General features: G+C 54.1%; 7 protein-coding genes across 10 annotated transcripts; 4 read left to right on the top strand and 3 right to left on the bottom strand.

Moving 5' to 3' along the window:
• Nucleotides 1-821: 821 nt before the first annotated feature.
• On the bottom strand, nt 822-3,686 carry RHOD (ras homolog family member D). The gene is made up of 5 exons (XM_051776873.1): nt 3,057-3,686; nt 2,378-2,465; nt 2,015-2,124; nt 1,446-1,580; nt 822-1,362 (listed from the first exon to the last, which is right to left on the bottom strand). The coding sequence occupies exons 1-5, from the start codon at nt 3,183-3,185 to the stop codon at nt 1,195-1,197; spliced, it is 630 nt and encodes a 209-aa protein (XP_051632833.1). The 5' UTR covers nt 3,186-3,686; the 3' UTR covers nt 822-1,194.
• Nucleotides 3,687-5,116: 1,430 nt separating this feature from the next.
• LOC127466233 (mas-related G-protein coupled receptor member H-like) lies at nt 5,117-6,413 on the top strand. The gene is made up of 2 exons (XM_051776850.1): nt 5,117-5,187; nt 5,456-6,413. The coding sequence occupies exon 2, from the start codon at nt 5,482-5,484 to the stop codon at nt 6,397-6,399; it is 918 nt and encodes a 305-aa protein (XP_051632810.1). The 5' UTR covers nt 5,117-5,187; nt 5,456-5,481; the 3' UTR covers nt 6,400-6,413.
• Nucleotides 6,414-7,907: 1,494 nt separating this feature from the next.
• Nucleotides 7,908-10,429, bottom strand: LOC127466215 (mas-related G-protein coupled receptor member H-like). Of its 3 annotated transcripts, none has more exons than XM_051776828.1 (2): nt 9,515-10,429; nt 7,908-9,185 (listed from the first exon to the last, which is right to left on the bottom strand). In XM_051776828.1, exon 2 carries the CDS (start codon nt 9,149-9,151, stop codon nt 8,207-8,209), a length of 945 nt encoding a protein of 314 aa, XP_051632788.1. In that variant the 5' UTR covers nt 9,152-9,185; nt 9,515-10,429; the 3' UTR covers nt 7,908-8,206. The 3 variants fall into 3 exon arrangements, with proteins under 3 accessions (XP_051632788.1, XP_051632786.1, XP_051632789.1); XM_051776826.1 differs by having other exon boundaries at nt 7,908-9,189; nt 9,520-10,428; XM_051776829.1 differs by having other exon boundaries at nt 7,908-9,266; nt 9,520-9,590.
• A 3,035-nt stretch (nt 10,430-13,464) lies between these two features.
• On the top strand, nt 13,465-14,503 carry LOC127466221 (proto-oncogene Mas-like). Its single transcript, XM_051776836.1, has one exon. The coding sequence runs from the start codon at nt 13,475-13,477 to the stop codon at nt 14,453-14,455; it is 981 nt and encodes a 326-aa protein (XP_051632796.1). The 5' UTR covers nt 13,465-13,474; the 3' UTR covers nt 14,456-14,503.
• Nucleotides 14,504-16,351: 1,848 nt separating this feature from the next.
• On the top strand, nt 16,352-19,543 carry LOC127466225 (mas-related G-protein coupled receptor member D-like). 2 transcript variants are annotated; one of them, XM_051776842.1, is made up of 2 exons: nt 16,352-16,606; nt 17,135-19,543. In XM_051776842.1, exon 2 carries the CDS (start codon nt 17,172-17,174, stop codon nt 18,108-18,110), a length of 939 nt encoding a protein of 312 aa, XP_051632802.1. In that variant the 5' UTR covers nt 16,352-16,606; nt 17,135-17,171; the 3' UTR covers nt 18,111-19,543. The 2 variants fall into 2 exon arrangements, with proteins under 2 accessions (XP_051632802.1, XP_051632803.1); XM_051776843.1 differs by having other exon boundaries at nt 16,352-16,621.
• Nucleotides 19,544-20,667: 1,124 nt separating this feature from the next.
• On the bottom strand, nt 20,668-21,971 carry LOC127466213 (mas-related G-protein coupled receptor member H-like). Its single transcript, XM_051776824.1, is given in 2 exon segments — nt 20,668-21,931; nt 21,933-21,971. Coding segments are annotated over 2 exon segments (1,083 nt in total). The 3' UTR covers nt 20,668-20,887.
• A 1,765-nt stretch (nt 21,972-23,736) lies between these two features.
• Nucleotides 23,737-24,811, top strand: LOC127466214 (proto-oncogene Mas-like). Its single transcript, XM_051776825.1, is given in 2 exon segments — nt 23,737-23,775; nt 23,777-24,811. Coding segments are annotated over 2 exon segments (1,074 nt in total).
• The last annotated feature ends 817 nt before the right edge of the window (nt 24,812-25,628 follow it).

The following is a 25,628-nucleotide window of genomic DNA, read 5'->3' as shown; positions in this document are numbered from 1 at the left end:
CAAATAGAAAATATATAAAATGCAGGCATGTAAACACAGTGCAGGTGCAGCACACATGTGCACACATGTATAACACATACACACACGTGTACATGTTTATATACGTGCAGCACATGCCTGTACACACCTGTACACACATTCACACTCGCCCCAGCCCAAAATCAGCAGGTAACCCCTTTTCAGAGGCCACCCATCCATCCCAGATCCATGGTGGGACCCCATTTCCCCATCTCCCACCCTGTATCCTTGTTTCCCATGCTGTGTCCTTGTCTCCCACCCCATGTCCTTTTCTCCCACCCCATGTCCCAAATGTCCCCATGTCTCTGGAGCACCCCCCGTGTCCCCAGTGCCCACCCCGTGCCCCCAGTGCCTGCCCCATATTCCTGACACCCACCCCGTGTTCCCATCACCCATCCCGTGTTCCTGCCTCCCACCCCGTGTCCCAACGCCCAGGCCATGCCTGGGCTGCTTCTGCCGAAGGGACCGTGTCACGCTGACAGCTGACAAGTGTTGTGTCACTTTAATGGCAGAAGTGTCCCGCGGTCACCAGCCGGTGTCACTCCCCGCGCTGGCCTGCCAGGGGGAAGGGGAATCCCCCACATCAGTTCTCTGCTCCCAGAACTTGGCTGGCGAGGATGCTTGGATGCTGGGATTCCTAGCGGGACTGGGACAGGACGCTGGGATTCCTGGTTGGACGGGGACAGGATGCTGGGATCCATGGTGGGACAGGGACAGGACATGGTGGGAGAGGGTGCTGCGTTCCTTGATAGGCCAGGGACAAGACACTGGGATCCCTGGTGGGATAGGGACAGGATGATGGAATCCCCAGTGGGACAGAGACAGGATGCTGGGATCCAAGTGGGACAGGACACTGGAATCCCTGCTGGGACAGGGACAGGACACTGGGATCCCAGGTGGAACAGGATGCAGGGATCCCTAAAGAGGGTGCTGGGATCCCTGCTGGGACAAGACACTGAGATCCGGGTGGGGCAGTTTCTTCATGCCAGGGGGACGCTTTCCTGCTGGCACCCCATGGTGACAGGCAGTGCCAGCCCCGGGACAGGAGGGTGGCCACGGTGGCGGCGGAATTCCGGAGGAGTCAGCGGAGGTGTGGCAGCAGCCGGGAGCCGCGGTGTGGTCGGAGCTGGGGACAGCGGCAGATCCCAGGGGTCGGGTCGTGCGGTGCCGGAGGGCTCAGAGGAGCACGCAGCCCCTCCAGGCTCTCCTCCCACGCTGTCTCCGGCGGGTGGCACTCATGGCAGCACTGCTGGCTGCCACAAAGATGTTCCCGACGTTCTCCTGGTACCTGGCCGAGCACTCCATGTAGGACACGGCACGGACCTGCCGGGCCATGGCCTCTCCCTGCGGGGAGACACAGAGTCAGATCCCCCAGGGGACCCCGGGTGCCCCCCTGCCCCCCCACCCCGTCGGAGGGTGGCAGTCACCTGCTGGCGGGAAACGGGCTCCATCCGCCCATCCCGCAGCTTCCGCAGCGTCCCCTCGTCCTGCCGCAGGTCCGTCTTGCAGCCCACGAGCAGCACCGGGACCCCCTTGCAGAAGTGATTCACCTCCGGGTACCACTGCAGCAGGGACATGTCACCCAGGGAGAGGGACAGGGGATGGGCACAGAGAGGAACATGTCACCCAGGGATGGGGAAACAGGATGGGCACAGAGTGGGACATGTCACCCAGGGATAGGCACAGGGGTGGGTACAGAAGGGAATATGTCAGCCAGGGATAGGGGACAGGGCCAGAGGGGGACATGTCACCCAGGGATGAGGACACAGGACTAGTGTGGAGGGGAGCAGGGGATCTAGGGATGGGGACAGGGGATAGACACAGAGCGGGACATCTCATGCAGGGATGGGGACACAGGATGACCACAGAGGGGGGTATCTCACCCAGGGACAGGCACAGGGGATGGTCACAGAGGGGACATGTCACACAGGGATAGGGACATGTCACACAGGGATAGGGACAGGCAGCAGCCCCAGCAGCCCCCGTGATGTGTCACCTTTGTTAGGATGTTATCGAAGCTGTTGGGGTCGGTGACATCAAAGCACATGAGGACAACGCTGGCATCTGAGTAGGACAGCGGGCGAAGCCTGTCATAGTCTTCCTGTCCTGCCGGACCGAGGGGCGGACCATTATACACCAGTTCCTTACTGGACTGGGTCCCCCCTCCTCCGCCGTGGTCCCTCCCCCTCCCCCGAGGCTGGGACCACGGGAGTGACATCTTCTGTTAACCCCTCCTCTCCCACGGTCATTGCATGGGGACACCCCATCCAAGGTACGACCCAGGGGCGTGGGACACAACAAAACTCCTGGATGGGAGAGTGAGGGGCACAACTGCCTGCCCTGTCCCGTCCTGTCCCACCTGCTGTGTCCCAGAGGTGGATCGTCACGGGTTTTCCAGCAACCTGGAGGGACGCCGTGTACTTCTCGAACACGGTGGGGACGTAGACCTGGCAGAAGACAGGGAGGGTGTGAGACAGGTCCTACAGGCAGCAGTGGGGGGCATCCCATGGGGACAGGGCAGGGCACGAGGAGGTACCCAGGAGAGGGAAACAGGGGTCAGGAGATGGTGGTGCCTCACCGGCGCAGGGCGCCGGCGGGGGGGGAACCGTCCTTGTCCCCCATCCCAGGGCACTACTGAACCTCATGCATGTCCCGGTGGGACTCGGGGATCCAGACAGACGTTCTGGGGTCTCGGTAGCTGCTACCCCCTCCACACATTCCCCCGGTCCCGTCGGTGCCCTCACTGAGGGACAAACTCTGCTCCCTATCCCGTGACCCCCCAGGTGAGGCAGAGGTGCCCACTCACACACCAAGGGGGGGCTGCCGCAGACCCCCATCAGCCCCAGGCTGGGCCACCCCTTCCCCAGTCCCCTGCCATCCCCATGTCCCACTGCAAACGTCCCCGCTGCTGCCACCGCGTCCCTCTCATCCCGCGTCCACCGCCCTCTGCCCCTGTCGCCGCTCTCGCAGGGGACAGTCCCCCTCCCCCCGCCAGTGTGTCCCGCCGGGGCTGGGACAGGGCACAGGGAGCCCAGTACCTTGGGGAAGTCCCCCCTGGCGAAGGCCACCAGCAGCGACGTCTTCCCGCAGCCCCCGTCCCCCACGACGACAGCCTTGACCTCGGTTTCGGGGGGTCCTGGGCTCTGCCCCGCGCGCTCCGGCTGCATGGGGGTGTCCAGTGAGGCCGTGGAGCCTGCCTGGCCTCTCGGCGGAGACAAGGATGGGGACGGGGCGGTGGGAAGCACCCGCCCGGTCCAGGGTGCGGCCGTCACCCGCCCGTCGGGCCCGCCCGCGGCGCCGCTCGGGGCTGGGGCCGTGGAGGTGACAGCGGCAGGGACACGCGTGTGGGTGTCCCCGCGCACCTCGCATGACCTTCACCCGGCAGGAGGGGCACACGCTTCCCACCTCCACGTCCCTCCTGCGTGTGCAACTCCCCCTCACACACCTGCCTGTGCACACACGTGGCTGCCTCTTGCACACGCAGGGACACGTGTGACCCCATCCCACGGGTGACCCCATCCTACACGCGCAGCCCCTGTGCTGGCCCAGCTCCTCCTCGCACGTTCCGTGCAGGTTCTCTTGCACACTCGTGCTTGCACACCCTGCATTCCTGTGCCTGTGTGTGCAAACACACTTGTGTGCCCTCCCCAACACCCCATTCCCACCCCGAGCCTGGGTTTTATTGCCCCGAGCATCCACAGGAGACAAAGTCCAGGGGTGGAGGGAGGCACAAGGGGGGGTGACTCACTGCTCCGTCCCTGCCACCAGTGCCACCCCTGACGTCACACCAGTGCCTTGCCATGCTGAGCCATGCCCTACCAGCAGTCTCTGGTGCCCGGCTCAGCACCAGAGGGGGGCAGCTCCCAGCCCCCCATCTTTTCCTGGTGACCCCAACACACCGGTGGGGACAGGCCATGACATCCCACTTTGCTTGGGGATATCCCAAACCAGCACAGATGGTGCTGGGGGTGGCCCCCACTGACCACTCTGTATTACCCACAGCAGCCCTTGCCCACCCCTCTGGGTTGGGGACTCCTTGGTGCTGCTTGCAGGGCTCAGAGTGTGCCTGGGCATGAGGGTTTGGGGACGTAGGATGGTCTCTGGGGAGCCCCATGTGGTGTCTGTTCCTGCAAGCTCCCCAGCCCTGTGGTGGGTGCCCCAGGTGAGCCCCTTGGGGGTATCAGCAGTCCTGGCAGCAATTAGCTGGTTTAATTAGTCAAAAAAAGCAGCTTTCTGCCCTTGCTGGCAGAGCAGAGGGCACCTGGCACTCGAGGTGCTTTGTCCAGCCTCTGGCATGTCCCCCCACTGGCATAAGGGGTTCAGTGGCTGAAGGGGACATGGGGCAGCCAGTGCTGCTTTGAGAAGGAAGGAGAGATCATGTCCCCCCATATCCCTGCTTGGAGCTCCCCAAGACCACCTCCCCTCCAGTCAGTGCCCTCTTCTGCCACCCCAAAACCCTGCGGGAGTAAATGGGTGCTTCTGGTCTAGGGGTGCAGAGAGGGATGGGGGAATCATGTGTGCTGTTCCCTGACATTCCTGCAGCCCTGTAGCTCCTCTGCCACCAGGCCCTCTGGGCTCACTGGGTACCAATCAGTCCAGGAGAGCTCTGGAGCCCCCAGACCAGTTGGGGTGAGTCCAAACTGATGGCAGGAGCACCAAATTCTAAATTCTCTCACCCAGGCCTGATGCAGGATGAAGTTGGAGGAGATACATCAGGGATTCTCATGCCGGGAGACTGGAAGGCAAATGCATGCAGTAATGAACAATCTCAGAAGGATGCCAGCATTGGGGCAGGATGGGGAGAGGAGACTGGAGCACCATAAAACAATTAGGAAGGTGGTAATTACCAGTCTAATGAGCTATCAGGTTGAATCCTAAAAGCATCGAGATTCTTTCACATCTAACTGCTGCAGTGTTCGTCCTCTGGGGTATTCACTCGGACAAAACATTTCCTTTCCCGCAAGACCAACAGAAATTTGATGGGAGAAAAGACAGCCTGTGTGCAACTGCCCAGTGCTCTCACTGCCTGACCTGTGATTGTGCAGAAACGCCCCCAAAAGCAGCTTTATTTGGGGAGAGACGGGCTGCTCGGAGCTTCTGAGGACGTGGACACCCCACACCTCCTCATCGGAGAAGACTGTGGCAAGGAGAGCTCAGACGCACAGGCAGGTCAGCTCTGGGCTGCTGCAGGGAAAGGGAAGGGGTCGGGACCAGAGTCCAGCCCTGGGGGTGTCTTCTTAGATCTCCCCACAGCCCCCTCACTGCTCCCATGGGTGTCCTTAATTGGGGGGGACGGGAGCCCCTCCAACCCTCCCTCCACCCCCACCCTCAGCCCTCCTATCGCCCCATCCCCAGTCCTGCTTTGCCACATCACCAGGACCCCTGTCCCTGTCACATCCCCTGGGTCCCACTAACTCCCTGCCCGCTCTGATCACAGCCAGGGACCACGTCCCACCTTCCACCATGGAGCTGAATCAGACATCCCCACCTCCCACATCTGCCGTGACGGACACCGAAGAAGACAACCAGTGCGGGATAGATATCACTGACGTGGCCATAGATGGTGTCACCCTGCTCATTGGCCTCTGTGGGCTGGTGGGGAATGGGGCTGTCCTCTGGCTCCTCGGCTTCCACATCCGCAGGAACCCCATCACCGTCTACATCCTCAACCTGGCCGTAGCTGATTTCACCTTCCTCCTCTTCGTCATCACCTCATCCCTCCTCTACATGGTGGACAGTGCCTCCTGCTCCACTGCCGTGTCCCTGAAGTACCTGAGGTCGTTCCTCCTGCTGTCACTGTTCTCCCACAACATGGGGCTGTACCTGCTGACAGCCATCAGCATCGAGAGGTGTGGGTCCATCCTCTGCCCGCTCTGGTACCGCTGCCACCGCCCCCAGCACCTGTCAGGGGTGATGTGTGCCCTGCTCTGGGTCCTCTCTGTCGCTGTCATTGCCATGGTGACTTCCCCATGCCTGGCACACAAGGATGAGCTTTGCCAGATGTCTCTCATCTCCATGTTTGTCCTCAACTTCCTCATCTTTGCCCCACCCATGGTCATCTCCAACGTGATCCTGTTCATTAAGGTCCACTGTGGCTCCAAGAGACGTCAACCTAAGAGGCTCTACATCGTTATCTTCCTCACTGTCCTCTTCTTCCTCATCTTTGGGGTTCCTCTCAGCCTCTTCCATCTCCTGAATCAGCTCAGCTACTCCTTTGTGTCCATCCAGGTTGCTTTCCTGCTTGCCTGCATCAACAGTAGCACCAACCCCTTCATCTACTTCCTGGTAGGGAGCTACTGGAGGCGCTGTTCTCTGGTGTCCCTCCAGGTCGCCTTCCGGAGGGTCTTTGAGGAGACGGCGGTCGCCACGGTCTCCAGCTAAGAGGCCACTGCCGTCCCTCTGGCTGTGCTGCCCACCCAGGCTTTAGGCTCAGCTGCCCACCCTTGCTCCCAGCCAGGCCCCTGCAGGTCACCTCCGCGCAGCTGTGTGTCGGGATGGATCCCTTATCCCATCTCCACTCCGTCCCGATCCATGTTGTGTCCGTCCCCATCCCATCCTCAACCCCATCCCTGTACCATCCCATCCTGTCCCGTTCCATCCCGGTCCCGCTCCGCCCCGCAGGACTCCCGGCCGGCGGCCGCTCCCCGGCTCCGAGCGCGGCCCGCCGGGCTCTGCTGCCCTCCAGCGAGGGGAGACAGCACGGGCGGCATCCACACACCTGCGACACCCTCCAGACCCCCTCCGACACCCTCCTGACCCCCTCAGACACCCTCTGACAACCTCTAGACACCTTCCAACACCGTCGTGGCACACTCCAGACCCCCTCCCACACCCCTCAAACCGCCTCGACAGCCTCCAGACGCCTTCCTGACACCGTCCAGACCTCCACAAGACCCTCCAGAACCCCCCTCCCGGGGTCGTCTTCCCCCCAGGCGGTGCCCGACAGCCCCACTCCTGCCCCGCTGACCCGGGACCCCCGGGAGCGCCTCCGCTCCTCCTGGCCCGTTCCTGCTCCTCCACCCCAATAAACGCCGCTGGCTCCATCTCGCCGCCGCCTCTTGTTCCTTTCCCAGGGAAGATGGGGGGGGGGGGGGCTGGACAGCAGGGGTGAAGCTCTGAGTGTGTGGGGAGTCTCCCAGAGAAACAGCCCCCCGAAACCTTATGGAGCGTCCTGGGGCGAGCAGCCCCATGGGGAGGGACTGGAGCGTCGGGAGTGAGGATGGAGTTGGGGGGGACTGCATGAGGGGGCAGGACGTGGTAGGATTGGCATGGGGGAGCGGCGTGGGGGGTTGGTATGGGGGCTGTCGGATGTGGGGGCTCTTGCGAAGGTGTGGGACGTAGTGGGAAGGTGTGGGATGTGATGGGGCTGGAGGGAAAGTGAGATGTGCTGGGAAGGTGTGGGTTTGGGCGCGGCTGGCGACCTCGGCAAAGCCACAGGGGAGGTGGGTAATGCCCCGTGGAGCCCGTGGTGACAAACACACTGTCACTCTGCTCCTGGAAGGGGGTAGCCGGGCTGGGAACCGCGAACTCCCCCTCCCTTTGCACCATCCGAGTCTGCTGAAGGCGAAGCTGAAGCCAGGGTAGAGGGGGAGAATTTCCCAAGGAAAAGAGTCCTTTACATTTACACCTGGCTCATAAAATTAAAAATAAAAGATATTTGGGGAGATCTTTGCTGTGACACTCACAGAGCAGCCGAGGGGGGGAACATGGAACCCCTGGGCCATCCTGTCCATGCCGGCTGTGCCCGTGCAGTCCCAGCTATGGACTGTGGGGGTCATTTGTGCTCCAGGGAGCACAAGCCATGAGTATGTCCCCTCCGTCCATGTGTGTGTCCCCTCCCTCTACCCACATTCCCGGCTGGCAGTAGGAGCCAGAGGAAAGCGGCAAGCTCAGGGTTCACGAAGCTGTTTATTGATTTCAGACCACAGTGGGACGCAGGAATCACGTACCGGGGGGATTTTTGGGATCACAGCCCTTTGGAGGAATAGCATTCTAGGACCTGGGAGGGAGGAGAAAGCCGTGCTCCAACATGCTCCCTGCAGAGCATCCCTCCCACACTGCCCTTGGCAATGTGCCTGCTCCCATTTCTTGAGGGATTACACTGCGGGAGGGTGACACTGGGGGAAATATGTGGATATTTATTAATCTGGTGACTCAGGGAAACCCTCAGCCACCGTCCCAGGGTCCTTCAACAGGCTGGGACCACCGTGTCCATGACGGCACCATTGCTGCAGGCAGTGTTCTCTTCTGTCTCCTCAAAGACCCTCTGGAAGGAGACCCGGAGGGACACCAGGGAGCAGCGCCTCCAGCAGCTCCCCATCAAGAAGTAAGTGAGGGGTTTGATGCTGCTGTGGATACAGGCGAGCAGGAAAACAACCTGGGAGGACACGACAGTGTAGCTGAGCTGCTGCAGGAAATTCGAGAGGCTGAGGGGAAGAGCGAAGATGAGGAAGAAGAGGACAGTGAGGAAGATAATGATGTGAAGCCTCCTGGGTTGCTGCTGCTGGGAGCCACATTTGACCTTAATGAAGACGACTGTGCTGGAAATGACCATGGGCGGAGCAAAGACGAGGAGGTTGAGGATGTACATGGAGATGAGAGACATCTGGCAAGGCTCATCCTTGTGTGTCAGGCATAGGGAAGTCACCGTGGCAATGACAGCGACAGAGAGGACCCAGAGCAGGGCGCACATCACCCCTGACAGGTGCTGGGGGCGGTGGCAGCGGTACCAGAGCGGGCAGAGGATGGACCCACACCTCTCGATGCTGATGGCTGTCAGCAGGTACAGCCCCATGTTGTAGGAGAACAGTGACAGCAGGAGGAACGACCTCAGGTACCTCAGGGACACAACAGTGGAGCAGGAGGCACTGTCCACCATGTAGAGGAGGGATGAGGTGATGACAAAGAGGAGGAAGGTGAAATCAGCTACGGCCAGGTTGAGGATGTAGACGGTGATGGGGTTCCTGCGGATGTGGAAGCCGAGGAGCCAGAGGACAGCCCCATTCCCCACCAGCCCACAGAGGCCAATGAGCAGGGTGACACCATCTATGGCCATGTCGGTGACGTCTATCTCACATGGATCATCGCCTTCAGCGGGTGAGGTGGGAGGTGGGGATGTCTGGCTCATCTCCATGGATGGACACCAGGTAGGTGGTGGGACCTGGTCCCTGGCTGTGGTTAGAGTGGGTAAGAGTTAGAGATTGGAGAATCCAGGGATGAACCATGTGGCTCCTCACCAGCTCTCTGCCCTGGGAAGGATTCAGAGCAGAGAAGTGGGATGTGCTGGGGAAGGAGCTGGAGGACATTAGAGGGTGGGAGAGGGGGGTGGGAGAGGGGGGTGGGAGGGCTAGGATGTTCACAGGACATGCAGGAGGCAAGTAGAGGGAGGACCTGAGGAGAGCACTGTGGTCACCAGGAGAGAGTGGGAGGAACAGAGCCGCAGGTTGTGGATGTAGAGGAGAGGAAGGTGGGATAGGGAAGAAGGGAAACATTCCACTTAACTGTTCGCTGTGGGACGCAGCAGGCGAGGGTTGTCTGTCCAGATCAGCGGCGCTTCTTGGCATCTCATGCTCCTTTTGGATCCATATCCTAGAGCAGATCCTCCCAGGACAGTTACATGAAGAAGAAAGCCTCTGGATCACCAGGAGGTCCCCTCTGACTCCTCTCCGTGTCCTGTCCTGGTGTTGTTCCCTCAGGAGCGGTGGGGACACGGGGGAGTTGGAAACGGTTTTGTAACTTCGGCTGCGTCAGAGCTGCACTTCCTTGGAGTTATTTATCTTGTTTCGGGTTTTTTTTGCCACAAAGGAAGTGGCTTCTGCCAAAAGCTCCCCAGGAAGAATTTTGTGAATGGCTCCTCGTTTACTCCTGATCAAAAACACTCCCCCCCCCCTCTCCCCCCAAGAACTTCCTGTTCTCCAACTGCATTCCCTCTCCACCCAGGTTTTGGCCATTCCTCATTTTTCTCCAAATCTCAGCATCCCTGGGGGGTCACCACCTCTCTGGCAGCAGAGGGATTCTGGTGGGGCTGGAATGCTGGCAGTGCTGGCAGTACTGGCAGCACTGGAGAGGCAGCTGGGTACTTCTCAGAAGCAACTCTCATTCCGGAAAGAGCACTGGGATCATTGCCAAAACCTCCTCTGGGCCCAAGGGAACATACCTGCAAACTGGAGCCAAGAATTCCAGTTTTTGCCATTCTAACACAGGCCCTGACAGCCCAAGTGAAGGGCAGCAAGCAGTTGTTTGCAACCAGGTTATGAGCACTTACAGCCCAGATTAATTACTGCTAATACCTTTAGTGATGCAATGAAAGCTATTGGAGACCAGATTTTGGGGTGCTGTGATCCCCATCCCAGCCCTTCACCAGCAGCACATCCTCCTACCCCTCAGGTTTGGGAGCACTTGTGGTTGTTCTTACCTGATCCCACCCCTTTGGTAGCAGGGACACCTTCCACTGGCCCAGGTTGCTCCAAGCCCTGTCCAACCTGGCCTTGAACACTTCCAGGGATGGGGCAGCCACAGCTTCTCTGGGCAACCTGTGCCAGGGCCTCACCACCCTCTCAGCAAAGAATTTCTTCCCAATAACCCATGTAAACCCACCTTCTGTCAGTGTGAAACCATTCCCCCTAGTCTTGTAACTCCAGGCCCTTGCCCAAAGTCCCTCTCCAGCTCTCTTGGAGCCCCTTTAGGCAGTGGAAAATGCTCTAAGGTCTTCCTGGAGCCTTCTCTAGGCTGCACAACCCCAACTCTCTCAGCCTTTCCATAGAAGAGGTGCATCTCTATCTCTATCTCTATCTCTATCTCTATCTCTATCTCTATCTCTATCTCTATCTCTATCTCTATCTCTATCTCTATCTCTATCTATCTCTATCTCTATCTCTATCTATATATCTATATCTATATCTAATCTATATCTATATCTATATCTGTATATCTATCTATATCTATCATCTATATCTATTTCTATCTATATCTGTCTATATCTTTATCTATCTATCTCACTGTGCATCAGCAGCACCCAGAGGATTTCTGAATGAATCCACCCACTGATCCCTCAGGTATTTTAAGGTTCCAGAAATTAACTCCTCCAGCTGTCTTGCCACTTGCTGTATGTGCAGACAGGTGATATCTTCCAAGTTACATGTTTGTTCCCAAAGAGATCACTGTGTGTTGACATCAAGGTACTTTTTAGGGATTTTTGTCTGTTTGTTTTTTATTTTAAGGCTAAATAAATAGTTAAAGGCTGAGTCATTCTGAGTTGCACTGGCATGGCCTCTTTTTCAAGCTGATCTCAACCCCTCTTTCAGCTCAGCATGTGCTTCCACCCACCTCCCTCCAGCCACTCAGCTGGGAAATGAGATAAACACATCACAACTGGCTGGAGACTTGGGAATTCCCTGCTGCAAATGTGGAGGCCAGCTGGAAACATCACTGTCATTTCAAATCAGTACACGGGGTTCATAAAGAGATGGTCATTTTTATTCCAGGGAGGTTTAGTGGAGCAGATGGAGATGTTAGTCCGGGGATGGCAGGAATGTCTTCTGTGCCTTTTGTTATTGCTGAGCCTCTCTTTTACCTGATAAAGTTCATAGGAAGTGAGAATCCAGTTAGGCTGGATCTTTAATGTGTTGGGATTGTAGAGTCATTTTTCATAGTATCATAGAATCTTGGAATAGTTTGCATTGGAAGGAACCTTAAAGTTCATCCAGTTCCACCCCCTGCCATGAGCAGGGACACCTTCCACTAGATCAGGTTACTCTAAGCCCCATTGAACCTGGCCTTGAACACTTCCAGGGATGGGGCAGCCACAGCTTCTCTGGGAAATGTGTGCCAGACTCCCACAGGGAAGAATTTCTTCCTAATATCCAATCTAAATCTATCTTTCCCTTTAAGGCCACTCCTCTCAGATTTGTTATTCGCTCTTTGTATTTACTGTTTATTACTTATTGCTATTTATTACTTATCATCTATTGTTTACTGTTTATTCCCTACTTTACTATGTACTGTTTATTACCTACCACCCACAGTTTATTATTTACCACCTGCACTTTAGGATTTACTATTAATATTATTAATTACTATTAGTAGTGTTTATTAATTACTATCCATTATTTACTCTTCACATTAACATAATTTTAAACAAATATTTAACATTATTCACAAACATTTGGGTAATATTGCTTAATGGCTGCAGGCTTTACTTTCCCCACCAACTGAGAAAGAGATGGAGAGGGATATGGAGTGACAGGACAAGGAGGAATGACTTCACCCCTGAGGGTGGGTCTATACTGAATAATGGGAAGAAATTCTTCCCTTGAGGGTGGTGAGACCCTGGCACAGGTTGTCCAGAGAAGCTGTGGCTGCCCCATCCCTGGAAGTGTTCAAGGTCAGGTTGGACAGGGCTTGGAGCAACCTGGGATAGTGGAAGGTGTCTCGGCCCATGGCAGGGGGTTGGAACTGGATGGTCCTTAAGGTCCCTCCCAGCCCAAACTATTCCAGGATTCCACGAACACACCTCAGGGATGTTGCCACCAGGCACAGAGGAGAAGCAAATGAGGAGGAAGATGAAAATTCCGTGCTCAACGTGACGCCAGGTTTGCAAAGAGGAAGTGTTTGAAGGAACCAGCAAACAGGGCTGTGACGCCTGTCCCGTGGGGTGGCACTCGGGCAGGACACTTCCCCTGCTCTCACACCCAGGGGCCACTCCTGAGGGAGAGGTGGGGAGCCAGAGCACGGACTGCTGAAGGCCCTCAGCATGGATTCACAGTGGTGCTGGTGGCCAGATCTTGCCTGAGACAATTTGGGCATGTCAGCCTTGTGAAGTTTCATGTGCAGCGCTGGCAGAGGGGACTGGAGTCTGCAGCGTTGGGGCACCAAGGCTGTGCAAGGACTGTGCTCTCTCTGTAACCTGGTGACTGGTGAGACGGGTCTGGGCTCACATCTGCTCTTCCTCCATCTTTCCATTCTTCCCATTCTTCTCCTCAGCCCTTTTCTACTCATAAAGGGCAAATGGCTCTGGATGCCTTTCCTTTCTCTCTCTACTCCCCTTTCAGCTCTCTGTCTGTCTTCTGCCACCATGTCCCTCCCTTTCTCTTGATTTCTTTGATCCTTTCCATTTCTCCTGTTTCCCTTCCCTTTCCTTCCCTTCCTTTCCCTTCCCAAACCTTCCCAAACCTTCCCAAACCTTCCCTTCCCACACCTTCCCAAACCTTCCCAAACCTTCCCAAACCTTCCCTGTCTATTTCCTGCCACCCTGGGCCCAGAATTTTCCCTCCAGTCCCTATTTCTCTTGCTTCCCTTCCCTTCTCCCCTCTTCCCAGTGTTGATGTTCTCTGAGTTGCAGATGTTGAAGTCCTTGGAGGATGGGGAACACTGAATTACCAAAGTGCAGGTACTGGACACCCTCAAGTCCCTAATTTTGCCTTCATCTCTTGCGGGTCCCCAGGTGAGCACAAGGAAGATGGACCGGCACCCCAGCCACATGACCCACGACTGGCTTTCAGTGTTCCCAACTCCCACGGAGAGCCTGGACTACGGGGATGGACACAATGGCACTGGGTGCTTTGTGGAGCACATCCCGGAGCTGCTCACGGGCGGCCTCACCCTGCTCACCTGCCTGTGCGGGCTGCTGGGCAACGGGGCCATCCTCTGGCTCCTGGGCTTCCGTGTCCGCAGGAACCCCTTCAGTGCCTACCTGCTGAACCTGGCCCTGGCTGACACCTGCTTCCTGCTCTGCACCTCGGCCTTCCTCCTCATGTACCACATGCCCATGCTCAGCTGCTCCCGCGCGGAGGAGCCGCGGGCGCTGCCGCTGTTCCACTCCATGGTCCTGCTCACGTACAGCACCAGCCTGTACCTGCTCACGGCCATCAGTGTGGAGAGGTGCGTGGGTGTCCTCTGGCCCTTCTGGTGCCGGTGCCACCGCCCGAGGCTCCTGTCCCCCGTGGTGTGCAGCCTGCTGTGGGCGCTTGCCTGCCTACTGGCTGGGCTAGTGTACTTCGTGTGTGACCTGGGGCACTCCGAGCACTGCTGGGTGGTTCTGGGAACCTTGTGCTTCCTCAGTTTCTGTGTTTTGACTCCTCTTATGGTTGTTTCCAACGTGATTGTCTTCATCAAGCTCAGGCGGAGCTCTTGGCAGCACCACTCCCTGAGGCTCTATGTCGCCATCTTCCTCACTGTCTTCTCCTTCCTCCTTTTTGGTGTCCCACTCAGCATCCAGATTTTCCTCAACTTCTTTGTCTACACTAACCTTGTCTTTGAGATCTGCCTGTTGCTCGCCTCTGTCAACAGCGGCATCAACCCCATTATTTATGTCCTGGTTGGGAGCTACGGGAAGCCCCGGCTCAGGGGATCTGTCAAAGTGGTTCTACAGAGGGTCTTTGAAGACAGGGCTGATTCCCAAGAGGTGGGTGAGACCCCTGTGGTGGGAACTGCTGCCTAAATCCCTGTGGGTACCAACTGGCACTAGAAGAGAGGCAGCCCTACCTCTGCACAGTGGGAGCAGAACCTTTGCCTGTCTGGATGAGTTGAGCATCCCCAGGACAAGGGCATACTTGAGATTTCTGGGGGCAGGGCTGGTTCCCACCTCAAATTTATATTTAAATTATTATAATAAATTTTTTTTCATGTAATTTACTGGGGACTGCAGTTCCTTCCCTTTCTGGCTCATGAGCTGCCTGTGCATATTTCTAAAGTCACAGTTGTGACAGTCTCATGCTGCCAATTAGTTCATCACACTGAAATGATGTGGCCCAGAAAGTCCTGTCTCATCTGTGCTCCTGTTCTCACCACCTTGATCCTCAAAAGCCCCCAGACCAGAGGAGATGATGGTGAGGGACAGAAATTATGTTTTCAGCTCCCTCTGGCTCAGTGTTCTCCTGTGCCACAGGGATGGAGAGAAAATCCAAATGCTGCTGGCACCATCATCCAGCAGCCAAATCTTCATCCTCCAAGGGACCAACCTTAAACCTCCGAGGGGGTTTGACTGGGGAGGCAGGAAGGGATGGGAAAAGAGGAAAGTGCTGTGTTGACCAGCACTCTGGGGTCAGACAGACTGGCAAAGAGGGTCTGACAGCTGTGGGAAAGAGAAATTCTGTACTGGGGGTGGAGAAGCCCATGGAACAAACTACAAGACCCAGAAGAGACAGAAATAGAGGCTGAGAAGTACAGGAGGAATCCTCTAGGAGGTTGAGCTTTTCCTGCCAGATGAGATATCAGCTTCCCCATGCTGCTACCAGAGCCATAATATTTGCACATGGTGATTTCCTTTGTACTTATACAAACCCGACCTTCACATAAATAAACAACTGATGTTTGTAAATCTCGTGTGGGAAATCCAGATTTCTAGAGAACATGCTCAGGACGTTGCTCAGGGAAGCAGAAGATGAGAGATCTTGGGGAATTCTGTTCTTTAATCAAGCACAGGACTTGATGGGGCAGCCACAGTTTCTCTGGGCAACCTGTTTCAGTGCCAGTCTCACAGGGAATAATTTTTTCCCAATATCCAATCTAAACCCCCTCTCTGTCAGTGTCTTTGTCTCTTGGAGGACCTTTAGATACTGGATCATGACCTGTTTGCACTGTAAAGGGTCAGCTTGGTGAGAGGATGTGAGATTTGGATTCCACAGTTTTGGACACAAACACAGCATTAGCAAGGAAGAGAGGAGGCAGTTCTGGTCCTTGGGTCCTCACACATGCCAGTTCTCAGCAGGAATATCTCTGCTCCCAGATGCATGTGAGTCTGGGTGGGAATCATCTCACCTCACTCCAGCTTTCTAGAAATTCCATGGAATTAAATTTGGGTGCTGAATGACTCCAAAGGGAGTGTGGAAGACAACTTAGACGAGCCCTGTAACTTCCCAATGGCTAAAGCCAGGCAAACAGCATTGATTCACCCCTCTTCTATTCCTGAAATCCTGAATCATCCCTCTGCCATCTGCCCATGCTGCATCTCATGCCCAGACTTTATTATTCCACGAGCTCCTTGACACACAAAGCAGAATCCTCTTGGAAACTGTGTGGCACAGGTCAAGTATTACTGAGTTTGTGGTACACAAGTGGCAAAATCAGATTTGAAGCAGAAATCGAAGTTTCCCAGCAAGTTTGTAGTGCAGGGTCCTAAAGATCCACCCCTGGAATGGGAGGAGAAAAATTCAGCCAGTTCAAAGATCATATTTTGAGATTGGGGTTGCTTTAAAAGGAAAGAGGAACCTGACACGGAGACAAATTCTTTTCCCATAGGTCTCTTTTCTGAGGCTCTCTTTTGTTAGTCATTTCCTGTACAAAGCCAAGAGTAGATTGGAACCAGAACCCTTCTACCGTCACAGGCGGGGGAATAGTTCCCCCTTTGCAAGAGCCCTCGAGAACATGAGTCAACACTGAGAAAAGGGGGATGTGAAAGGACCAGGGACAGACCCCATGCCAGACGCTGCTCAGACTCACCAGGAAGGCTTCGCTCCCATTTTCCAAGTGATAATTCCAGCAAAACTCGTGGAGATCCCATTCCAGGGACAGCAGCTGGCGCGTGTGAGATGATGTGAGACCGCAGCGCGTCTGCTCCAGTGGAATTCTTCGGGCTGCGAGAGGAAAGAAGGTCAGACTCTTCTGGGTGGGTTTTTTCAGCTTAATCAGTGTCATCCCCCCCCACTGGTGTGGAACCTGGTCATCAATTTTCACCAAATCTGATCAGGGAATAGCAGTCTTTAGGGTATTAAGACCTATAAATATTATGGGAAAAGGTGGGGGGGAGGGGGGATACTGAAATGAGTGTCCTGCTGAAGGAACCCAGCAGGTCAGTGATATCAACTACAATATTAGACACCTAAGAATCCAGATCAGACACACCCCAAAGCCTCTCATTCTTTGATATCTCCAAAGATGTCCTTCTTCAATTATTTTCCTCCTCCAGATCTGTCCTGTCCAAATTCAGGAAGGAGGCATATCCCTGGCTTTTGTGCCAGGCATGTTCATATCCACATCCCACATCCTATTTTCCATTTGTCCTGTCCCTTACCTCTCTCTGTACTCCCCCATGTGGAAGTTGGGGCATGGGACAAGATGGGAAAAGCCACATGTGGTGGACAGAGTGTTGCTAAGGTGTCTCTGTTTCTCCCCCGTCCAGCTGTGTGAGGGGAAGGAGAAGCAGCAGAGGTGTCACAATGGATACATCCTCTGCCACGGAAAGAGCCAGCCCCGATTGCTGGAGCCAATCCAGTGGGATGGCATCTAACAGGAACTGGAGTGAGGACAACCCCTACAACTGGACCGACTGTGAAAGCAACCACTTGAGCAAAGTCCCTGTCACACTCCTCATCTGCCTCTGTGGGATGGCTGGGAATGGGGCTGTTCTCTGGCTCCTTGGCTTCCACATCCACAGGAACCCCGTCACCATCTTCATCCTCAACCTGGCCATCGCTGACTTCACCTTCCTCCTCTCCATCACCATCACTCTGGGGATATATTACGTCCCAGAGAGCCTCTGTCATGAGCTGGGCTCACAGGGAGTGACAACTGTGCTGAACATCATCATCTTTTTTGCCTTCACTGCCAGTGTCTACCTGCTGACAGCCTTCAGTGCTGTGACAGCTCTGTCTGTCCTCCCCATGTCCCACTGTCCCTGCCACCACTCTCAGCACTTCCCAGTGCTCCTGTGTGCCCTGCTCTGGGTCCTGTCCTTCCTGCTCACCATGACCCTCTACTCCCACCCTTCAGCGCTCATCGCCTTTGTCCTGAGCTACCTCTTATCGGTGCTCACCCTGATCTGCTCTGGTCTAACCCTACTTGTTTTCCTATGCTGCTCATGGAAACATCCTCTAAGGAAGCTCTGTGCTGTGGTCCTTCTGGCTGTCATCTTCTTCCCCTTCTCCACTGCTGATTTTGGGTACTGGCTCTTGCTCAGGGTGTTTGATTTTTCTGTCTTTGTCCTCAGCGCCTCCCTCCCGCTCGCCTGTGCCAACAGCAGCGTCCACCCTCTTATTTACTTCTTGGCTGGGAGCTGTGCAAAGAAGTTCACACTCTCTGTTAGTGCTGCCTTCCAGAGGACTTTTGAAGATGTGTCAGAGCCTCAAAATAGAGACAACACAGTGGAATCATCATAAAATGGAATCATCATAAAATGAAATCATCATAAAATAGAATCATAAAATATCCTGAGTTGGAAAGGACCCATGAGGATCATTGAGTCCAACTCCTGGCCCTCTACAGGACAACCCCAACAATCCCACCATGTGCCTGAGAGTGTGTCCAAATGCTCCTTGAGCTCCGTCAGGGTCCCTGGGGACCCTGTTCCAGTGCCTGATCACCTTCTGGTAAAGAAACTTTTCCTAATATCCACCCTAAACCAACTGTTTAAACCCCTGCCACCCCAATTCTATGATTCTGAGATGCTCTGGGGATGGACGTGCCCTGGGGCAATACTGATGTGGGTCTAGCTGTAGCTGAGTGGAATTAACTGCAGCACAAGGAAACGTGGTGGGTGGCAGGGGAACTCCTGCCTGGGGTGGATGCTGGATGATATGATGAATAATCATCACAGAGTGGTTCGGACTGGGAGGAATTTTACAGATCATTGAGTTCCAAACCCCCCACCATAGGCAGGGACACTCATGAAACTTGTTGCTTTGAAATCTGCTTTGAATCTTTCCTATTCAACAGGTCTGAGCTTTCCCTGTCTCAAAACTGAGCTTCTCTACCCTGTGGACTATTAAAACCAAGTCACCAAGGTTCAGAGTTCCTGCCAGTGGGGTTTTTTTGGTGTGTCTGCTTAAAAACAGAGTGTAGGTGAATATCTTGGCACAGCAGTGCAGAACAATTCCTGGACAATTTCTGACCAGCATGTCCTGACACATGGGGATACTATGTGGAGACCTCACATTCAGCTTTGTTATCAGGGGCAGTAGGAATGTGTGTTTGGGATCCCCTCTGGAAGGTTCTCCCCAAAAGTACATCGCTCCTGCTGCACACTGAGTTTGGTCTGCACATCATGTGGCCTGTCTGCACACAAGGATTTGGGGCTGGAACTGCCTCCTGCGGATCCTCCCACTTTTCTCTGGGCTGTGTGGATGGTTTTAGCTTGAACAGAGTGTCACAACCATGACCTGAGGGCTGGCTCCACTTCTGGAGACTCTGTTCCTCATCTGGGAAAAAAAAAAGAAGGAGGGTTAAAATTAAATGAGCTCTGCCTGAAGACTCAGCAAAGGTGAGATTTTCTATGTGAAAGAGGATACAGGGAGAGGGAAGGAAAAGGAAGACTGGACCTTTCATGGAAAAGAGCCTGTTGAGGCCATGAGGACTCAATCCCTGTAGCCTGGCTCAGGAATTCTCTGGGTAGAGGGGCGGTGGCAGCGCTTTCCCTGTTTCTCTCTCCCCTCCATGTCTGTCAGCCCTTTCTGAAATAAAGTATCTGAAGGATAGGCTTTAGAGGCTTTAGAATGAGAAGAAATAGAGGAAATGAGCCATTTTCTGATGCTGAGTCAGCCTTGCTCTGTTTACCAGTGACAAGCTCTGCAGCAAAGCCCAGACGCTGTTTATTTAACAAATTTCAGGGTCAGAGTTACCATGTTGGAAACAAACAAGAAAGAAATACAAATTTTATTCAGCAGTAGTAACAAAGTCAGAAAGATTGGTACAACCAGGATTTTGATTAGTCATTAAAGCCACTGTGCAGAGTTGCTGTTCAGGTCCTCCTGAGGGTGGCCAGGTTCAGGATGGAAGTGGTAAATTGGCTTCCTCTTCATATTGATGCCGGGGAATTAAAGGATGACCCCATTCTGCAGAATAGCAGTGTAACCCCCCTAATTTCTAAAAATTTCAGTGGTCCAAGCATCTGCTTCTGTGAATTTCCATATTTCAAGCTCTTTTTGGTCATGGGTGCAAAGGTGTGTTCAGTGGAATTGGTACGAGCAGAGAGAGCACAGGAATTAGTGTGTGTAGCTTGCCAAGCCCGTCTGATCCAGTGATGCCCTGCCTTGCTTCGCGGCATGGTTGGGAGCCGAGTCTGGAGAGGGCTTTGTGATCTGTGCCAGAGCTGGTATTTGCCAGCTGTGCCGCTCTCTGGCATGAGAGGGGTGATATTTGGCATCAGACATTCTCAGCTGCTCTGTGTTATCTCACAGAATGACAGAGTGGTTTGGGTTGGAAGGGACCTTAAAACTCATCCAGTTCCAACCCCCTGTCATGGGCAGGGACATCTTCCACTAGATCAGGTTGCTCCAAGCCCTGCCCAACCTGGCCTGGAACACTTCCAGGGATGGATCATCCACAGATTCCCATGGGCAACAACTTACTGATGTGAACATGAGTACCAGGAACATACCTCTTGTAATTTCCCAGCACTAGTGAATCTACACTTTACTCAGAATGATTCAGTTCTGGAATTAAAGAATCAGATAAATTCCCACTTAAAGTGCAAGGGAATGTTGTAGTTCCTTCCCCAGATCTGCAGCCCTGCCTGGCGTAGGGTTGTTTCCTTTCCCAAAAGTCGGGGATGCAGAGCCGGCTCTGCCGATCTGCTCTTGGGACAGAAAGGGAAGGGTGTTCCGTGCGATCCCAACCCCTCTCCTGCCATCTAGAGGTGTCAGCCCCTAAGAGACCTGTGAAATGAACGCTGTCCTGCGCTGGATATATCCCCAGGGCTTACTATGACACACCCTCTCCAACCAAGAGATCCACAAAACACCATGAAACTCATCTGCTGAGCCCAAGGAGACAGAGTTTATTGCCTGGGAATGGGGCAGTAAGGGTCATTCCAGGGGAATACAGCCAGGGAACAGGACCGAGCCCAGATACCCTGGCTCTGAGCCACGTGCCCTCAAGCCCCCACACTTCTGGCTGTCTGTGAGGTGCCACATCTCCAGGTCACCTCACCAGCAGTGCCTTACAGAGAGGTCACCTCCACCACAGTGTCCCAACACACGTGGCTCCTCTCCTCATTCCCTGCTTTCTCTTCAAAGGCACGTCGGAGCGCAACTTTGACGGAGCACTGGAAGCGGCACCGTCGGCAGCTCCCCACCAGGACGTAAATCACAGGGTTCAGGCAGCAGTCCAACAATGCCAGCAGCAGAGGGATGTCATTTTCAGGGAATAAATCCCCTGAACTGGGAAGATTGAGGAAAACATCCATGCAGAAAGGAATGCCGAAAGCGAAGAAGACAATGATGTTGAGCAGGATGGCAACATAGAGCCTCCCTGGGTGTCGTCTCTGGGAGCCACAGAGGAGCTTGGTGATCAGGAACAGGTTGGAAACCAACATCAAGACTGACAAAATCACTGAAAACGCCAGGACTACACCTGGAAGAACTTCCCCAGCTTGTTCACTGAAGGTGTAGGTGACATAGAGCAAGGAGACAAAAACCCCGGCGAGGGCCCAGAGTGTCCCGCTCACGATGCCCGACAGGTGCCTGGGGCGGTGGCAGCGGTACCAGATGGGGAAGAGGACGGACACACAGCGCTCCACACTGAGGGCTGTCAGCAGCCCCAGGCTGCTCAGGTCAAACACGTGGCACAGAAATCCAACCACAAATACAAAATCTGCATAGAGAGGAGCAAGTTCAATCAAAGAAGTACAAAATGTTACTAAGATAAAAAAAAACACTAGAATCAGGAAAAACATGAGAATGAGGGAGAAGTCGGCAACAGCCAGGTTTAGGATGTAGACAGTGAAAGGGCTCTGCTTCATGTGGAAACCCAGGAACCATATGACCATCCCATTCCCCACCAGCCCACAGAGGGAAATCCCCAGGCAGACACCCCCAAAGACAATCAGTTTGTACGAAATGATCGAGCAAGTATCGTTGATAAATTCCTCAATGTCCAGAGATCCATAAGTCATGTTCAGAGTGAGGTTTCTTGTGTCAGTCTCCTCCATGGCGAATGACCCTGCTCCAGGTGGCCGCCTTCTCCCTTTCCCACCACCTCCTAGGAGAGATAGGGAACCAGAAGGGAACGAGGGCCATCAGCATTCCCAGCACCCACCACCTGTCCCCATGCTCCCATGTCAGACCCAGGAAGAACCTCATTGCCCTGCTGTGCCCAGGACAGGCTCCCACCCCTCCAGCCCTGTCCCTGGGCAGGAGACGTCTCCCATCTGTCCATCCCTGCACTCCTACCTCCTGGTGCTCCTGGGAACAGGGCTGTCACAGGAGCCCTGGCACATGGGACCTCCAGGCCTGCCAGGAGAGCAGGTCTGGTGGTGGCTGCTGGAACCACCCGCTGTGCTTCAGCCTCGTCCCTTTTGCCAGGGGTGCAGATCTTCAGCCAGAGATCACATCCCCTGGTCAGGAGCCTCCCCTCACAATCTCTCCACATCGGTGACAGTTTCCCCTCACATGTCCTGTGTGCGGAGATCTTGTCAGTAGGAGTTGACCACGTCACCCCCTTCCTCTCCATCCCTCGTTCTACAGCAGGAGGTGCTGATCTATTATGACCCCATTAATACAGGCACTAGGACTCTATAATTTTAAATGCCATATAAATGAATTTAAAGCTATGGAGAAGGAGGGGAGAGCATAGATAATATTTTGTCCTTCCAGGTGCTGAGAATCCTGGGTCAAAACTGTCCTCTGATGAGCCTGTGGGGCCAAGCACTGGCCTTGCCTCCACTTGCTGTGTGAAATCACCAGTGCCCAGACACAGAACAGTACGAGGGCTTTGCCCACTGCCTCTAATCACACCCCTGTCAGACATGTGTCTCCTCTGAGATTACTTTTTGTGGGGTACATAGTGCTGCCAACGTGCTCTTATCTCCAGGGGGTTCCTGCCTCACAATCTCAACCTTTCACAGGACAGGGACTGTGCATTGTTTTGCATATTTTCTCTCCCTCTTCCATGTGTTTTCTGTCTCCTTTGGAGTTATATCCTAGCCATGTCATCCCCAAGACCCGTGTCCTCCAAGGACATCCTTGTTAATGACCAAGGTCTACAGTCTCTCCAGGGTGTCCAGTCTGGAGCTGCAGGAGTTGGGGCCAGAGGCAGACTTGAAACAAGGCATAGGCTGAAAGTCCCTGAATGAGTGGGGGATGGAGACAGATCTACAGACAGGTGCAGGTCCTGGAAGCGTATCCCAGAAGAAAGCTGGGAGAGGTTTTGAGCACCAGTTACATGTCATTAGAGGCACCGAGCAAAGCCCTTGTGCTGTTGCATGTCTACACATCAGTGACTGCTCACTCTTGAAGGTGTCTGGCTCATCTCTCTCGCCCTCCATCCCTGAGAATGATTTATATCCCCTGCTGCATTGACAGATGGACCAGCAGGCACACACAGAGAAAGCCAGAAGCCCCTTACATGATGGAGAATGGTAGGGGGAGAGGAAGGGGGTGACGTGGCCAACTCCTACTGACAAGATCTCCGCACACAGGACATGTGAGGGGAAACTGTCACCGATGTGGAGAGATTGTGAGGGGAGGCTCCTGACCAGGGGATGTGATCTCTGGCTGAAGATCTGCACCCCTGGCAAAAGGGACGACGCTGAAGCACAGCAGGTGGTTCCAGCAGCCACCACCAGACCTGCTCTCCTGGCAGGCCTGGAGGTCCCATGTGCCAGGGCTCCTGTGACAGCCCTGTTCCCAGGAGCACCAGGAGGTAGGAGTGCAGGGATGGACAGGTGGGAGATGTCTCCTGCCCAGGGACAGGGCTGGAGGGGTGGGAGCCTGTCCTGGGCACAGCAGGGCAATGAGGTTCTTCCTGGGTCTGACATGGGAGCATGGGGACAGGTGGTGGGTGCTGGGAATGCTGATGGCCCTCGTTCCCTTCTGGTTCCCTATCTCTCCTAGGAGGTGGTGGGAAAGGGAGAAGGTGGCCACCTGGAGCAGGGTCATTCGCCATGGAGGAGACTGACACAAGAAACCTCACTCTGAACATGACTTATGGATCTCTGAACATTGAGGAATTTATCAACGATACTTGCTCGATCATTTCGTACAAACTGATTGTCTTTGGGGGTGTCTGCCTGGGGATTTCCCTCTGTGGGCTGGTGGGGAATGGGATGGTCATGTGGTTCCTGGGTTTCCACATGAAGCAGAACCCTTTCACTGTCTACATCCTAAACCTGGCTGTTGCTGACTTCTCCCTCATCCTCCTGTATTTCCTGATTCTATTAGCCTTTTTGACCTTAAAAGTATTTTGTACTTCTTTGCTTCATTTTACTCCTCTCTATGCAGATTTTGTATTTGTGGTTGGATTTCTGTGCCATGTGTTTGACCTGAGCAGCCTGGGGCTGCTGACAGCCCTCAGTGTGGAGCGCTGTGTGTCCGTCCTCTTCCCCATCTGGTACCGCTGCCACCGCCCCAGGCACCTGTCGGGCATCGTGAGCGGGACACTCTGGGCCCTCGCCGGGGTTTTTGTCTCCTTGCTCTACTTCACGTCAACCAAAGACTCTGAGGAAGTTCTATCAGATGTAGCCCTGGTGTTTTCCATGATTTTGTCAGTCTTGATGTTGGTTTCCAACCTGTTCCTGTTCACCAAGCTCCGCTGTGGCTCCCAGAGACAACACCCAGGGAGGCTCTCTGTTGCTGTCCTGATCGAAGTCATTGTCTTCTTCGCTCTCGGCATTCCTTTCTGCCTAGAGATTTTCCTCAATATTCTCAATTCTGATGAAATATTCCCTGACAACACCTCTTTGCTGCTGGCATTGCTGGACTGCTGCCTGAACCCTGTGATTTACGTCCTGGTGGGGAGCTGCCGACGGTGCCGCTTCCAGTGCTCCGTCAAAGTTGCGCTCCGACGTGCCTTTGAAGAGAAAGCAGGGAATGAGGAGAGGAGCCACGTGTGTTGGGACACTGTGGTGGAGGTGACCTCTCTGTAAGGCACTGCTGGTGAGGTGACCTGGAGATGTGGCACCTCACAGACAGCCAGAAGTGTGGGGGTTTGAGGGCACGTGGCTCAGAGCCAGGGTATCTGGGCTCAGTCCTGTTCCCTGGCTGTATTCCCCTGGAATGACCCTTACTGCCCCATTCCCAGGGAATAAACTCTGTCTCCTTGGGCTCAGTCGAGTTCTTCCTGTGCATTAAATAAAAAGCTATTTGTCTGGTCCAGTCCCCATTTTCTCTCTTCATTTTACCCTCTGTTTATTTTAATTACAATTTGCCTTATATTTAGTTCTGTCATTGACAGTAATTCAAGTCTTATTTCCTCCCATACATATTGTGCAATGAGGATTTCTGGTTCTTCTCAGATCCCTCCCTAGTGCAAAGCACAGCTATGACGGAAAGACATCCTAAGGAAGCTCCAGAATAGCCATAATGGATAAGAAGATGGAGAAAATCATATTGCCAAATATTCATGAGATTCATCAATTAAGAACACAGAACAATAAAACAAAGCAATTAAGTGTGTGCTAATATTAATATAATTACCAGCACAGAAAAAATCTATATAACCTCGGAATATCTGTCAGTGAAGGAGGATATTTTCTATCCTATTTATCTTCCAAAGTTTCTTTCCATTAGTCATTTCCTCTACTCAGAGAAGACTGGAAGTCAGTGCCCTAAAATTTGGTCTGTGTTCAGAAGAAATTGGACTTTATGGGCTCATTCCTTCTTCATTTTAAGGTGATTTAAAAACAGTTTATTTGTGAGAGGTCCCAAGAGATCCCAAGGGAAAAAATTCTGAATCACCTGTAT

This window comes from Manacus candei, unplaced genomic scaffold (assembly GCF_025592945.1).
Source record: "Manacus candei isolate 608988 ecotype Guabito, Panama unplaced genomic scaffold, ASM2559294v1 h1tg000009l, whole genome shotgun sequence".
Lineage (NCBI taxonomy): Eukaryota > Metazoa > Chordata > Aves > Passeriformes > Pipridae > Manacus > Manacus candei.
Note: the sequence above shows the minus strand (reverse complement) of the source record. Positions and strands in the feature narration are given on the sequence as shown.